Below are 17,074 nucleotides of genomic sequence, written 5' to 3'. Positions count from 1 at the left end.
AGCCTCTATATGGATAGAGAGCAGCTCTTAATCGAGGCTTTTACAGCGAGATCATCTCGTGTTTTTGCGACAAGGAGAGTGATTAACAAAATGTCGGGGCGTCAAGGTATTTGTGTGAAGATGTTCCTGCATCGGTGCTCTTCATTTTATTATTTTATTTTGCTATCATCAATTTTGTGTTATCTCAGACCAGTCAAGTTTCAGTTTTGAAAATGTGTGGATTTTGATATATAAGGCTTGGGGATGCTTGAACTACCAAAGGATTTCAAGGAACACGCAAAAGAAATTTGTCACTTTATCACTATAAAAATAGCTACATGAGTCATCAAAATGATGAAATGTGAAAAAGACACATTTTTTATTCAAGAAACAGAATATAATCAGAATGTATTATAAGGAGCCAAAATTTACAGTTCAGTTCAGTTCAGTTCAGTTCATTTTTAAAATCAATACATACAAATCTGTTAAAATAAAGCAACAGGTTACAAAAGATGAAATAAATTACATAAAATGAGAGGATTAGAGAACAGGGAAAAAAATTTAGATGATTTTGCAAAAACGAATGAGATTTGCATGCAGGAATTTCTTAAAGGACAAAATCAGTGGGTTAGGTTAGAATGACTTAGAATTAGAATTATAGAACTTACTTAGAATAAGAACTTCCCTGACTTACAGCACTTTTTCAAAAATTATGTTTGATGTTAATGTCAAACAGCACACTATAACTCAATTCATCTTTTAAATATCTGTGTCGTTGGATCCATCAGTTTACAATGAAAATAAATATGTTTTCATTGTCTCAACAGTGTTCTCCAGGAAGTGTGTTTTGGTCCCTTTTGATTCATATTCTTTGGTCATTTTTTGTCTGGGAAGATATCTTTAAAATGTTACAGAGCTTGTCTGCAAAATCTATCTGGATATTTTTCACAAGAAGCAATGTATTGGCTTCTGCATGTTTTTCCTAAGAGAAAAGTTTTTAAAATAAAAAATGAAATCTCAGATGAAATTGACTCAGTAAAACACTGTCAGATACACATGGAAAAAGGTCTGTAAAAATTAACTGTACCTACTCTTGAAATGGGACTGTTTCAGTTCAGAAGCAAAAGCCTGAGAGTTTCATTGATGATGATGCATTTTTCACTCTTTCCTTGTGCTTTGCACAATCTAACACATGCGAGGCCATTTCTTTGTCCACTTAGATTTATTTTTTTAAACTTAGCATTACCAGCATATTTTGGTTCATTGAATGGTTCATTTAAAGTAGAAGATTCAGAAAAAATCATTTTCTTTGAAGAAATATCTAAAAGAGAACTTTCTTTCTGAATGGAGTGAATGACATCTTTTCTTCCTTTTGGCATTTGAACATATCTCTGATAAAATAATGATAAGTGGTTATTTTACTATGGATTAAGCAAATTATCATTTTGCATTGTGTAAACACCCTTGAGCGTCCACAATTTTCTAAAGTCTATTCTTTCATGGATTTTCACTTTTGTCCCAGATTAGCATGACATAGTTATTCTTATTGTATCAGAAATAACTATTGAGCTATTTTTTAGTCTTGTAAAGGATAGAAAATCCCACAGCTTAAAAAATGCCTGTCTCAAAAATCCAAGAATTCGGAAATCAACGTTGATAAGGCCCAAAAAAAATTACAAAAGCATGGTGACAAATTTTTCCAAGCATGTCAATACCCCCCCCCCCCCCCATTCATAATTTTTGTTATAGGAAAAGAAACTCTGTATTATCAATGGGCACTTGTGATTATATTAAGACAGCACAGAGAGGTTCATGGCAGAGAGGTTGTAATAAAGACAACATTTAAATGGCATTTAAGGATGGCAGCTAAGGATGGAAGCTAGGGGTGTCGCTGGCAGTTAAGCGGCAGTTACGGCTATATGAATCCAAGCCTTGTGGTAGAAATAAATTTTCTGTGTGCTTTGATTATAGCCCACAAAATATTTTTGCAAATAAACTACTACAAAATTTTGAGCACTCTTTTTAAATTGTTTGGTCTTCTTTTACAGATATTTAATTATTTAATTCTATTCTTTTACAGACTTTTACAGAATAAAAAATTATGATTTTATATTTGTTTGTTCAAGGTGGAAAGAAAAAACCTCTTAAAGCACCAAAAAAGGACACAAAAGATTTGGATGAGGTATTTGCTCATTGCTTAACAACTCTATGATCCAGTCTGCAAATTACGACAGTTCTTGAACCATCACTGCATGTGTATGGCCATTTCAGGCACATTTTCTGCATTAAAAGCTCCTTTTGCCTATCATAAAAAAATCACTATGACAATGGTTTTGAAAAGAGCAAATATTTCACAACATACTAAAAGCTTTTTTGTAGAGTATAGAGCATTTTTGTATACTTCTTAGAGTATAAAACATCGGAATAAGGGTCCAAAAGAACATTATGGAAAATATATACCCAGTTGTGGATCGAAATAGGCGAAACAGAAAAATGCAATCACATGACTGGTATAGATGTCCAATCAGTCATGCATGCCTATACAATAAGTACCACTCAAGAGTCCAAGAGGAAACAAACCCCTTCTGACTACACAAAAGTGGCTTTTCCGTTTGCATGTAGACCCATTCTAAAATTGCTAGATGAAAAGATGACCAGGCTCTGCCAGTTATCTGAAACATGTCGTCATTACAGAGTTTGCACAATCTTGGTTGTCTAAAAGGTGTTGTCCAATGTCAGAATCACTAGTTTTTACTGTGTTTTTTTACCTACAAGATCGAGGAGGCTGTTGTTCATGTCATCCAGTAGGTACTTTGGTAGATTCAACAGTTGATTGTATTGAGTCTTGTGACAGGAAATACCTTACCCATTGACTAAAATGTTATGAACACATAATGAAGTTGTTCAGTCATACTTTGTTATGTATCCTTTCCTCTTGCAATATCCTACTAGTAAACAGCTCCAATTATCCATTCATTAAAATAATAGGATGATGTAGCCTTTAAACAGAAACAAAAAGAAGAAAAGAAGAAGTTGGAGGAAATGAAGAAAGTTGCAGGGCAGAAGGGACCTCTAAGTATTAGCTTTTGACATATCTAAATTTATTACACATCACCAATCAAAGTGCCCTTTATACCAACCTTTCAACTCATGCTGGGATTTCACACAGCCAGCTTAGAAACAAAGCTGAGTGAACCATGCTTACCTCATTAGTCCTTGTTCTCAGATTCTTGCTTTCTTTTGAAGTGATATGTTTTTTGCTTGAAAGTGATATAGATAATTGCAATGATGAAAAAGTTTCCTGGTGACCAAATGTAATGGAAAATTGGTATAATAACTTAAAATTGCCTTGTTCCATACACCAAGCATGAGCAGACACAGCATTAAACACTACCTGACAGACAAGTAAAAACAGTTAATTTTTCTAATATTGTTGCCCAATATGTTGCTTATAATTATTTTAATATATTAAAGCTTTTATAACTATTATATATTTAACTTTACAGGCGCGGGTGGAATAAAGAAGTCTGGTAAGAAGTGAATCAAAATGACAAGCAGACATTTAAAGGGAGTTTTGCCAAGAATTATCATCACTCATTGTAAAAGGAAATTTGTGCATAAGAAACTGTATTTATAAATAACCCTTCTTCTTTTTTGCTACCTGTTCTAATAAATCCACAAAAAGGATTTTGTTTCCAATTTGTTTGCATGAAAAGTTCCCTCAAAAGCATAACCAAAGAAATTTAACAGAAAAGGCAAGCCCATGGATTTTGTAGCTCATTTTATCTGGTAACTCTTTTTAAAGCTCACCTTTACTTTTTTCATGAAGAATGTTCATATCTCACCTAGAGGTCATAACAGGCTTGACCAAAAATGACAACGGCTTCAGCCACAAGTTATTTGCGTTTCTTGCAGCTTACTCAGTTTAGCATTAAATCCATTAGGAAATGAAGTAGACTAAATTGACCCGGTTGTGAACAAAGCCAAGCTTGAGCTGACAATATTCTAGATGTTTTGACCTGTATCACAACTGCCTTCCCATCAGATTATGGAGGGGGTGTACATCTATAAATATTTAGGCGTGGGCTAACCTATTTTTCTTTGTTGTCAATATTTGATAGTCATTCCTATATTTTTTTATTATGCTGAATTTTATCCCTGGTAAACTTTTCAAAAACGAAATGAAATAAAAATTTAAGTAGTAAACAGGATCTGCCAAAACTCAATTTACAACAGCTGAAGATCATTCCATTTGATTGTAAGATTCTGGGCATACAAAGGATTCTGGGCATACAAAGCTGTTCTTCAAGAAAGACAAGCATTCCAATCTTTGTTTTTTTAATCGTTTTTCAAACAAATGGAAAAATTGTTTATGAAACCAGCAAGGCTTGATTTTAATACAATACAGAGTTGTGTTAATTTCTTCATTTGTTTGTCTTAAAGATTCATGTTCTGTTGCCTTTTAAAGCCATGTTCATTCAGCTGTCTTCCTTCTGAAACACTTTTGTTTGATGCTCAACAGCCATGTTCATTTCTTTTGACCTTCTTTTTTGCCCTTTCCTGGTGGTTGAAAAATTGAATAGGGCCATTAATATCAAAACAAAAACAAGGTAATAGAAAACAGGTAAAACAGGTGGAAATAGGTTTATATCAACATACTCTAGTATTATCTTACATCATGGAGGCAGGTTGACATTATCAATAGATTTAGACGAAATGCAAAATATACTCTGTCGAGAGGTGGGGGAGGCGTGGCACTGCAATTTCGGCGGCCATGGAAAACTAGAGAATCGCAACAATTGTTTTGCAAAGACATGTGAACAGAGCAAAATCGAGTGAACATTTTTTAACATTTAGTGAAGTTTCAGGCGTGGTGTAAAGCTACGTAGGAAATGACCCATGACAGATGTGTTCATAGCACTTTCCACGTGTCATCAAATACTTTAGCACCAACCCCCACCCCCCACAGCATCAAGAAACAGGATGGCATTAAGTCTTACCTTTGCCGCCTTTTGCTGCTTCTGGCTTCTTCTCTGCCTCCTTTTTCCCCTGAAAAAACAAGTTGTAGTTTATTTACTTTTACATAAAACTTTTCATTCTCAACAGCAAACGTTTAATTGAGACATAACAGTCTGCAACTAAATTCGGATTCGAGGAAGGTTAACGAAGTAAATCATAGGTTACCTCGTCAGCAGCAGGCTTCTTCTTGTCCTCCTTCCCTTTGCCTTTTCCTCCTGCAGAATAAAACGAAATTCGTATTAGCAAATTAAGACTTCTGTAGCAACCTGTTTTGAGGACTTCTGTAGCAAGCAAGCATTTAACATTCAACGAGTTAAGTCATATGAACGATCAGAAACCTTCGTTTGGCATTTTCCTGCTGTCTTCTCTTTTCTGATCTTCAAGCACTTCTATCCTTCGCTGACGAATGACCTCTTCTACTCATACCTGCAGGTTTTATTTTATATCAATCGTCGTTCTGCGCTATCCAAACTGGCTATTCCTGGTTTGCGACTTGAAATTCTTCCATGTGCAATTATTTATGAAGATTCCAACTGATTATGGTTTAGTCTTTAAACGGCGTCTCCGATTGGCTGAAAAGCAATTCTGCTAAAACTGGTAAAAACAGGAATTGGAGCGAACGCGAATCAAAGCAAAGAAACCATCTTGACTGTGCGTTCTACTTTTGCGCGAAAGTTCCGTACATCCGGGGCGTCATTTGCCTTGTGTGTGATAATAATAGATTTCTGTAAACCGTTGTTTGTAACTGGCATTTGATAATACCTGTTTTCAGATCCAGCTCGAGGTAAATTCATGAGATCAGTATTATCATGATAATATCTTAGTACTTCACGAAATTGCACACAGAATACGATAATCACCACTGTCGAGAATTATTGGGGACTCGACCTCTAAGATTTCATGCAACAAGATATGGCCTATAACGCAAAAGATACCTTTTACCCACACTACTTAATACGACTCAATGCCTTAAAAAATTTCGAAAAGGTTTACGCCAACAGTCGAATTTTTCAGGGCCTTTTTAAATGTGATACCTAGGGCCTAGGGGGTAACGGCCCATAAAGCCAAAGAGACCTTTTTCAGACAATGGACTTTTTATTTTATATCAGCACAGGCTTGCCCCAAAACAAAAGTCACTTAGAAAAGGCTCTAAATTCCAGCTTCGATTTTCTTAATAAATTTTCGTTTGAGCTAAATTTTCTTACAAACAATACTCTATAAAAAGAAAAGAGTGTATGGACATATCACTTTCTGCTTTCACATTGTGATCGATCGCTTCGTTTAAGTATTCATCCTAAATTTCTGGGATTACCCCCTGCCCCTACGAGGTTCAGTCGTTCCTGAATTGTTCAAATTTCGGGTTTTGAAATAGCAATTTGGCTTAGCTTAGTCAGAGGTCTATATGATAACAATAGCTTTATGATTCACATTTCGTGTTTAGAATTTGCCATAATCTAATCTTTGAAGGGGAAATCATGTCAGTTGATTTCTTGTATTGCGTTATTTAAGATTGTAATATTGATTATCTCTTTTAAGCCCCCAGGGGGGATTATTGTTTGAGAGAGGGGGGCTTAATAAATATTTTGTAATAGAAAACAATTTTCAGTGGTAGACAAATGTTCTCTTTATTTGCGAAATAAAAAAACATTAAATCAGGCTCCAACATCAATAATATTGTCATCGTCATCAATTATTAATTTGAACAGTTTTTTGGCAGTACAGAACTTGAAAATGGCTTTGAAAGAAGCAAACATTTTACAACATATTGACTAAAAGCTTTTTCGTCTGACGCTCCTCAGAGCATAAAACATCAGAATAAGGGTCCGAAAGAACACGATGAAAAATATATACCCAGTTGTGGATTGAAATAGGCCAATCAGAGAAACGCAAGCACAAGACCGGTATAGTTGACCAATCAGTGCCGCGTGCCTAAAGAAAAATATACTGATTGGTCTAAAAAATCTTCTTTGCCCATGTCGTCTTCTGAAATCGGGCATTCGGAAGGGTCGACTTCATCCATCTGAGTACCAAGTCCCTCACATGGCCCGTGCCTAATCTTTGTCGTCGGATCTAAGGTCCTATAGATGAGGGGTCTTGATGGGGGGGGGAGGTCAGAAATTTTTCAAAAAATAAATAAGCGGGGGGTGGGGGTTCTAGTAAGTGGGGGGGGGGGTCGGAACTGTGAAAAATCTGAAAAATCACGCGATGATTCTTTTTTGGGGTCAAATGAGATTTTCTTCTGAATACAATCCATAGCAAAATGACAATTATCACCATGTAATAATGCATTGTTTTATTACTGAAATGAGCAGACGCTTGTCATTGTGTACATCAGCCAGGCCTATATAATTTTTTTCGGATGCTATACTACTTTCCTATGTTAAAACTTTTGCACAATGCAACTTCTTTATTTAAGAGAAACTTTACAGAAATTTCACACCTGAAAGAACAAAGAACAAATGAAATAAGGGATATGAATGATTGCATATCAAAATTAAAAAGCGGAGGGGTCCAAATAAGCTCCGATGAGGTCAGAAAAAAATCAATAAATTAATAAGCGTCCCCCCTTCTATTAAGGACCTTAGAGTACCAATGAATTAATTAAAATCTCCGTTTTTCAAGTTTACATATTTCGGCATAAATGAAATTTTCTTGGGGGGAGGGCAGCTAAATTGAGTGGGGGCTTAGTAAATTTTTCCTTCTGAAAAGGGGGGACTAGTAAGAGAGGGGTGTTTTATTGAGAAAGGGCCTTAATAGAGAATTTATGGTAGTTAAACTGCTCCCCTCTTATATCTGATTATAACAGCATCATTCTTGGATGATGAGATGAACTACATAATTTTAAACTATAGAAAAAAACCAGTAACCACTTTTGTATTGAAAACATCTTTTAGAAATTGTCAGCAAATCCTTTCTACTGTTTGAAGTTTTAGCGCCAATTAGATTTGGCAATTTATATTCTGCTCCCATTCTGCTTCATAGTTGGCAATTTTGGATCGGATCACTCTACCACTCTGTCTTTTGGATCGGATGGGTAAGTAACTCAGCTCTAAAGTGGACCCTTTTAGCAAGCTACCCAGAGAAAGGTAGGATAGGGGACTAGAACTGGATCAGATCTACGAGGTCTCATGTAAAAGCAAATCAAAAGTAGCTCCGATCCAGTTTGGATTTGATCCAATTTCTAAGGTTCAAAATCTAGACCAAAAACACTTTTGAACAGTGGCGTCGCGTGACCATTCTCTCTGGGGGGTGTAAGAGATGCAAAACCATATTTTACCGACAGAAATTCTTTTTTACATTAATATTTTGTTATAAATTTAATTCTACCGACGAGTTTTCTTAAAGTTGGGGGGTGTACATCCCCCCACACACCCTACACGCTACGCCCCTGTTTTTGAATAATGAAATTAGAATTTATTACTGTCGTCGAAGATTTGTTTATCAAAGGCAAGCAGTCAGTGACACAAGGCTAAAAGATTTTCTCTAGCACGCCACATTGAATTGCATTGTTTTTTATGACATCAAGTGGGGCAAACTTGTAAAAATTGATGGCGAGTAGAGGCTATAATACGGTCAATTTTGATATGCTAAAGGATTGTAATTTATATCAAAATTTAATGAAAGTGAGTAAATATTGGGGCCTTACTCTGGCAGGATGCAAATTTTAAGACAGTTTTAAAATAGGCAGGGTGATCCACTGCCTTCTTTCATGATGGGCGGGCTGCCGATCCCATTTTACCAGGTAATGGTAAGGGAAAAAAAGCAAATAACATTAAACAAAATATCTTTATAAATCTGTTACTAAACCTAGATATTTTGCTGGTATCTGAGAGATGAAAAGACAAGCTACAGGCACATCGAGTGCAAAGGTCTTTTTCCTCTTCTCTATATAAACAAAGCTTGTCCCCGCAGCAAATTTGCCTTCGAATAGGCTGTGTAATGCGCTCATTGAAAAATCTTGATTTGCCGGTTTTAATTAGCTGTGACGTAACGCCCTCGAAGAGCAACTACACTTTCCAGGAACAATGTCGCTCGTGCGTGCAATGAACCCAGTTCACAGCTGGAGACATCATAGCATAAGCAACATAACATAGGCAAAATATTCATATTAAAACATTAATTATTTGCTCAATCAAACTTAACTTCAAAGACAATTATAAAGGATGGAAATGTTACATTATCTATAGAAAATACTGTAAAATATTAGCTATCATTCATAGTATCAAGTTCATCTAAACACTCGCATCTTCCAGTCATTTTCTTACAACAAGAAAAATAGAAGCTATGTGTGTACCTATTGTAATGAAGGCAAACCTGTCAAATACTATAACATTACTTTTTACTGAAATTCAAAGATACCATTGGCAAGTTTACTTGAAATGGGAAAGTTTTTCCTTATGTAGCCAAAATTGTGTCGTCCAAGAGACTGTTTCATTTTGTCCCATCTGTTCTTTCATCTCTAGACTGGTCATGAAAACTAATAATGACAAATCATAAATTGTAGGACTCTAAACTAAAACACCATGGGCTATACGTGTGGCCCACAGAAAAATACCTTGAAGGTTAGAGGTGGGTGCATCGACACAGGGTCTACCACAAGCATGTATTCCTGGCACAAATTCTGTTATTTCTGCAAACCACCTTGTTAAATTTTCATAACATTGCTGGCGAGAAAACGCATGCTCACTGCTCATCTACTGTAATCGCGTCTATGTAGAAAATCACTGTCGTCGTTAACAATTGTATCATGTGACTCGTTTTCCATTAGACTATGAAGAACAACTTCATCATCTGATGCGTGTGTGTCACGAGGTCTTGCTAAAAACTTCACCACATTACTGTCCTCATTCACAAGTGTAACATTTTTTCTAAGCTTCCGATGCATCAGAAAATTGTCAACTACCCAAAACATTAGGGCCTGAAAATGAGGAAAAACATGTTGCTTAAAAATAGCTTGTCGAAAGGCATAATTGCAGAAAAAAGACTAAAACAGTAAAATTCAATTAAAATACTCCTTCCTTAAAAGTGACAAATGGCATTCTGAATGTAACAATGATCAATGGCATTCTGAATGTAACAATGATCTTGGTGAAGTAAAAAGGCATTACATTGAATTTGTACTCACATTCATAATGAAAGGTACAATTAGCATAACAACTCCTGCTTCCAATTTTGGATGGTACTTGAAGGGCGTTAGAATGAATTTGCGTACATCATCCCAAAAGGATAATTGCACCAACAGGACAATGATGCTTTTCTCGATCAACATAACAATGATGTACACAAAACACTGTCGAAACCACCATGAACGTTGAGGGGGGTTCCCTAAATCAAGGTTAAAACACATGTTAGCTTAGGTGTGTGCGTAAATAGTCACAATGATCACGGCCATGATCTTGGGGTATTTAAAAAAATACCGTGATTGACCGATGGCGCACCCTGGGAGTATAGCTTAATGCCCCGGGTAGTCATTCAAACTTTTTATATACGGGGAGGTCCATCCACAGTTATTAAAATTCACCTAAAAGTATCAAAAACAGATTTAACTGACTCAAAGTTAACAGCTAAAATGATCAGCTAAATAATAGTAAGACCCTGAAATATCAAAATGCAAAATCTAATTGTTGAGCACATCAGAGACCTGTAGTAAAGGCAATTAAGACTGTTTCCTATAATAACCAGTTTAAATACATCTGTCCCTGTATTCTTGTTCTTGTATCCATAAATAGCAAAAAGTATATTGTTAAATCAGGTACCCAAAAGCATCAGATCACATGTTTACAAATGATTAGTTTACAAAAGGTTTTTTATCGAGGCTGGAGACAAAATCTTCAGAATCAATAAACAAGCGACTAAAACATGAAGCAAGATTAAATAATACACCTAGAAACATATGCCCAAAATTTTCCTGGAAAGGACAGTGAAAATTATTTGTCTGGTGTTCATCGTCAAAAAATGCAAAAGTCTTCTGAAGCCATGAAAGTATTTACAATGGTGTGAAAATGTGAAATAATAGATACCGCAATAGGTTATCTATTTCGGTGATAATAAGAAAAAACCCGAAGGCCTATAGCAAAGCTCTGTAAAGGGAAAAGAAGGAGACGCTAAGAGGAGAGGGAAAAGCTAGTTGTAAATGAGAAAAGATACAAGAGTTTGGGAAGCAAAAGAGGATGCAGCGTAAGGCTCTGAGAAGGAAAGTTTTGTTGTAGGGCTGACCTCGTGAATTTGATACGAAGACTTGGAGAAGTTGAGCCAAGAAGAGTTTTGAGGTTATGAATATGTATCAGGGGCCTGGGGTAGCATCTCTAATCGCCACCCCAATGTTAAGAGCAGTACTCAAAAAAGGAAGAAGTTGATATTTTTTACATGTTCGAAGCATAAGGGGTTGAAAGGTACAGAAGGTAGAATATCAAAGTCAGGAACATTCATTGAAACAGGTGGAAAGTAAGGGGTGCATTTACGTAAAACGAAAATGGAGGATCTAATTTGATGAAATCTAACGAGATTTGTTTACCCCAGTTCTCATTTACTGTCAGATAATCTGTGAGAAGTGAAGCTGAGGTTTTTCTGAAAGGAAGCGTTCATAACAGAATCGTGTTCCGAATCAAAGGAGATTCCGAAGCCGAATGAAGCGCTTACATAAGTGGCATCAGCGAAAAAGAGAATATTTAGAGAGTTAGAAAAGGTAGATCTTTGATGAAAAGGTGTGAAGGTGATACTCTTGTGCTTGTGCCTATGCTGAAATAAACATACCCCTCCCCACATTTTGATTTACACCACATCCACTCACCTGCTGAGACAACCGCCGTTCGAGTTTCAAAATTCGCCTATTTATGTTCAAAATAATACCATAGAAATGTGGCAGGACTACTTGCCACAACATGGTTTCACTTCCAAATACCATCCAGCAGAAATGAAATCTACAGGCTGCGTAATTGTTTGCATTAAGTATGTTGTTTATGTAGAAAGGAATAAGAAGGTGCAGATCTTTGACAGACCAGTGTTATTTTAAAAAGCTTCAAGTGGGACTTGACATGTTTTCATAAACGAGAAGAGCTTACGCAGCTGTTATTAAAAATAATATTAATGTTATCATTTCAAATCAGACAATTAAACAACCTTAGACAAAGACAGTACCATCAAGTAACATATGTAGCGAAAGAAAAATCGTATCATCTTTACCATATTCACCAAATCGAAATGATCGCCAACCATTAAACCTTCCAAAAATTGACGCCATTTTCAGAAAAAGCCAAATAATCACAAGACCAATAGTTGTGTCAAGAAGGAAATTGATAAAATACCTAAAACAAAGAATATATAGCACATAAACAATTAAAGGACAAAACTATTGTTGAATTACAAAAACTCAGCATGAAAAAACCCTTCATGAAAAATAAATTTACATATGTGGAAGAGAAATGTTCTCAGGAAATCTACTTTAAAAGAAACTTATGGCGTCAGCCCTGCGACAGTCAAAATGATATGTCTTCCTACTTTCAAAGCCAAGCAATTTCAAAAGTTTTACTTCTTTTTTCATACTTGTAACGGCAGCAAAAAAAATTGAGTGTAATGGATAGTTAACACATTTTTTCTGGATTAGTCGAGAACCACACTGGGGAAAGCATTGTGCTGAATTTACTGCATTTTCAGTCTGTAGAAAACAAGTCTGTTTTTGTGTCTTTCAAAGCACAAGACCTGTGATGAAAGTCCAGAAATATGTATATGGACTCCTAACAAGGTTTTCTTTCAAATATCCAAATTTTTTGGTTAAAGAAAGAAACGACCTCTGTTTCCACTAGCCAATCACCATTTTAGTAAAATAACAGCGATTTGTGAGCTGAAAGGTATGTTATTAACTTGGACTCAATGAATATTGAGTAGACAACTGAAACTAGCTTACATAGAAACATGTCATCTGTATGTTTTCAAAATTATTCTTTGCATAGCAGGTTAGGCCAAGCAATCTAAAGGCCATACCTCTAAAAACATTCAAGGGATACGCCGTCTATCACCTCAAGTTTGCCTTTTTGCTGTTTGTTGGTTTTGAAATTGTATTTTTACATTTTAGTAGAAACTGAAAACACTAGGAAAATTGTGGAAAGTTTTCTTACAAAAGGCTTTAAATTTTCACTAGAAAGATTTTCTTGCCAGAAATAAAAGCCTTTTTTATCCTGTGCAAGAATAAGTTGCAGTTTAACTGACAGCATATTTACATGTAGATGACAGTTTAAGGTGGATGACAGTTTAACAGCTTTAATGAAGACATTTTTCAATGATATCAGTTTCCACATAATAGCTTGATAACCCACTCAAAGTGACAGTGAAATATACATATTTACAAGATCAACCAAGGAAATTCAATCAATTATTAAACAGTTTTTACCAAGTACATGGGTCTCCTTTGAAAGCACTTGCTAAAAAGACATTGGCAAAATGGATAATGACTGCTCCAATGGCTTGCTTTGATGTATCAAAAAACCTGGTAAATATAATGTGCAAAGTCAAACCTTTAACAAAAATTCAAGAGAAAAGTTTGACACTAACATTTCACCAATTTGACATAACAAAATTTTGCGATGGAGATTACATTAAAAGTTTATCGAAACCTTTTTACTTCAAAATTGTCATTATGAATAAAGTATGTTTTCAAATTTTTGGAAGCCAAGCAAGGGCATACCATTTCAAACTTCAAAAGCTCAGACTGTTGTTCCCCTGACAGTCAAAAGATCTGCTATATAATTAAGCCTCCTATCATGGTAAAAAATATCATTTTATATTGTATCACCTGTAGCATCAAGGTTTCATCACAAAAGGCAAATCATTTTGAAGAGAGAATTAGGGCTTATTTAATCTCAAATACAACCAAAGTAAGTAGACTGAAAAAGCACTTATATTTGCACAAAACTAAAACTCCAAAAAAATAACCTGGGCAAAAATTGCCTTAAAAAGGAAAAATAATATAAACTTGTGATTACTTTATTGCTTTATTTGAAAAGTTTTGACAGGGACTGATAATGCTTAATACTAATTTTTTTTTAATTATAAAAGATCACTTGCTATGATTTCCACATATCTCAAGACCATCAAATGTTTTCAATTTCAGTCTCCTGTATTTGCTAATTCAATTTACTTTAGAAACAAGAAAATTAAAGATAACATACCAGACTTTAACAGGTCTTCTTTCTGAAGCAGGCTCTCTATATCTCTTTACTAGAACAAACAATATCTCTTTACACAATGAATAAACCTTTCATAATACAAAACTGCACCAAATTTTGTTGTAATTGCATTTTCCAACGTTTCAAAGTAAGTTCAATGTTTTGTCTCTTCATCTTGATGTGATGCTTTCTTGTGATAACTTAAATTTGAATTACAGAAAGCTTGAAACTTATCTCACTGTAGGGGGGAAATTTGTCATCAAATCCCTTGGTTCAGACTAAAACATTTTCTGTGGACATGCAGTATAGCAATCTACTTAGATTTTAAGCACATCATCATCTGAAGTTTCTGTTTTGTTATACAAAATGGAATGATGAAAACATATGATGAACAATAGTTTCAAGATCGATCACTTTGTCACTTTGCCTTTGTAAAGGGCATACAAAAAATGAAAGTTGGTCAAGGAAAAGTCAGCCCTGGTGGTAATATGAAATTTGGCAGTTTGCTGGTAATCACACCCCTTGAGAATTTTAGGCGTGCAATGGTGTGCGATGATGTGAGATCCATGAAACCAAAATGTTTTTATATGGAACTTTAGAATAAGTTTTTTGAAAACAAAATAATTAAAAAAAAAGGATGCAAGTTTTTAGGCCCTGTTGCCATTACTCATTTCCGTATGAAAACAGATTCAAGTGAATCTGTTTTACATTTTGAGTTTCATTTAATACAATCAAAAACAGTGTCATTTGATACCAAACCAAAGCTTTCCAAAAACGCTGTTCAAAGTGGAGACACACACAAACAGAGTAATTGAAACAGGGCCTAATGGAAACGAAGTAAAGAGTTAAAATGCCTCCAGGAATCCCATCAATACAATACAAATAGAAATTACCCATACAATAGAAATTAAAAATTACTTTAGAGAAAATAAACAAGAAATTTAAAAAACAAAAAAGAAAAAGAAAAGTAATGCAAAATGTGGAACTGCACATGTGATAGAAAGCACGCCTCTGGAGTTTTAGGCGTGTGTGGAGGCATGCATGTGCGATTGCATGCCTAAAATTACCAGGACTAAGGAAAAGTGGTTAGAAACCATACTAAAACAGATAGAAATGTATAAGCACAACTCTTTCATCTTGTCAAGGCTTGCTCTTGTCAAAGGTGGTCTTGTTTCGGACAACAGAGCCTGTTCCACCAAAAATTGGGATGCAAAAAGGTAGGTAAACTTAGGGGTTTTAGTTTGACTATCTAGGTTCTATAATTTTATCTTGACAAAACAAACCAAAAGGAATGAATAACTCGAAGTTTTATTCCAGGATCAGAATGAAATGCGCCAGATGGATCCACAAACACTAAGTTAAGGTTAGCAATAAGTAATAAAACATATAAATTACGCAAAAGGAAAATTAATTTAAAAATTTAACACATAGCTGCTGACTTAATTGATTTGTTAGATGTTAGAAAAATGGCAAGGAATATATAGAAAAAGAGGACAATAATTAAGTTCATTTCTGATTTAATTCAAAATGACTACCACCAGTTATTTACCCAAAACATGCCCAAAGTTGAAAATGTGACATATCTGGTGAAAGAATACATGTTTATATGAAACTTTGGGAAGGTCATATCTAAAAAGCCTTTTTATTTAAAATCAGGGCCCGTCCCACGGATTTCAAAATGGAGGGGCCAAACGCTATTAATCAAGCTTGAATTTAGTGCTTCAAACAGGGCCTCTTTGCAAATATTTTTGCTTACCAAAAAAGTGGGAGGCCATGGCCCCTCCAGTCCCCCCAGTGGCGTGGGCGCTGTTAATGGCACTTAAGAACAAATTGGTAACCCAAGAGTACTGCTCCTTGAATGCTTTCACCCTTAGAGAGTAAGAAACAAAATCTGATTAGAAATTCAACCAACGTTCTAATTTGAGAAGGTGATAGGCATTGGCTACTGATAGGAGCACTTGTTAAAATTTGGCTCTTAATGTTCGCGTGCCCTAACTCTTATTTTGCAATGGCTTTCATCTTTCGCGGAGTTATGTTGGTGTTCCCGCTTTGGAAGCTGCTGTGAATCAACCCAATTCCTTAGATTCCCAATTTTTGTAGTTTCAACCGTTTTCAAAAAGTTTCTATCTTCTAAGGAAACATTCTAAAAGCGTTTCTCGGAAGGCGAGTTTTATTTCGATGAACAAAAACTGAAACTCGAACTGGTCGACGATTGTAAACATTATTCTTCTTTATTAAAAACAACTCAAAATTTTCCTGTGTTACAGATACCTACAAAGTCCTAATAATCAAAATTTATTTCTTGTAAATAATTGCCATCTTGGTAGGAATGAGGCTAAACAATAATTCTAAAAGTGTGATATTTTGAGTAATTTGACTTACATATTAAAATGCAGAATGCTGTGAATGCAAGAATTCCTTGCAGAACGAGGCCGAAGCCATCGTTCAATTCACATCTAAACACAAAATGTTGTCCATTTTTACGCTCTAAAGACACTGAACTGTTTGTCAGTTCCATCCTGTCGCATTAACAGCCTTTACTTTTTTGCCTTCTCAAAAGAGATCTCTACTATCTCTGCTTGAAACCTTGAAATAAAACTCTTGAAATCAGCAAGCCGAAAGCCTCAGTGGAAGAGAGGTTAGCAAGGTACTTCAGATAACAATCACTAAAGTGAAGCGCAGCCGCATGCGCAACCATCATCAGCGTTTGAAATTAACATTTGAAAATAACAAAAAAGCCCACTCTTGAATATTAATGAGCCCAATAACTCAGAATTCAAGAATGGGATATTTTGGATTCTTTAGTTTTTTAGGCTTTAAGTTCAATGCGTCTATTGGTTTTATTCAAAATATATAATACTTTTTTATAAGAACAAGTTTACACGAACACATGCCTCAAAATTGGTCAAAAGTTA

General features: G+C 35.2%; 2 protein-coding genes across 2 annotated transcripts; one reads left to right on the top strand and one right to left on the bottom strand.

Annotated features, from left to right (window-relative positions):
- Positions 1-6: 6 nt before the first annotated feature.
- Positions 7-3,620, top strand: LOC135692552 (translation machinery-associated protein 7-like). Its single transcript, XM_089112037.1, has 4 exons — positions 7-106; positions 2,106-2,161; positions 2,968-3,055; positions 3,486-3,620. Exons 1-4 carry the CDS (start codon positions 10-12, stop codon positions 3,518-3,520), a joined length of 276 nt encoding a protein of 91 aa, XP_088968163.1. The 5' UTR covers positions 7-9; the 3' UTR covers positions 3,521-3,620.
- Positions 3,621-4,300: 680 nt separating this feature from the next.
- Positions 4,301-16,798, bottom strand: LOC135692551 (store-operated calcium entry regulator STIMATE). The gene is made up of 9 exons (XM_065210718.2): positions 16,542-16,798; positions 14,163-14,211; positions 13,385-13,480; positions 12,181-12,302; positions 10,124-10,323; positions 5,337-9,916; positions 5,164-5,213; positions 4,980-5,028; positions 4,301-4,539 (listed from the first exon to the last, which is right to left on the bottom strand). The coding sequence occupies exons 1-6, from the start codon at positions 16,675-16,677 to the stop codon at positions 9,689-9,691; spliced, it is 831 nt and encodes a 276-aa protein (XP_065066790.1). The 5' UTR covers positions 16,678-16,798; the 3' UTR covers positions 4,301-4,539; positions 4,980-5,028; positions 5,164-5,213; positions 5,337-9,688.
- Between the last annotated feature and the right edge of the window lie 276 nt (positions 16,799-17,074).

This window comes from Rhopilema esculentum, chromosome 3 (assembly GCF_057945365.1).
Source record: "Rhopilema esculentum isolate cy_ngs chromosome 3, ASM5794536v1, whole genome shotgun sequence".
Lineage (NCBI taxonomy): Eukaryota > Metazoa > Cnidaria > Scyphozoa > Rhizostomeae > Rhizostomatidae > Rhopilema > Rhopilema esculentum.
The sequence above is the reverse complement of the archived record's forward strand: the minus strand, read 5'-3'. Positions and strand labels throughout refer to the sequence as shown.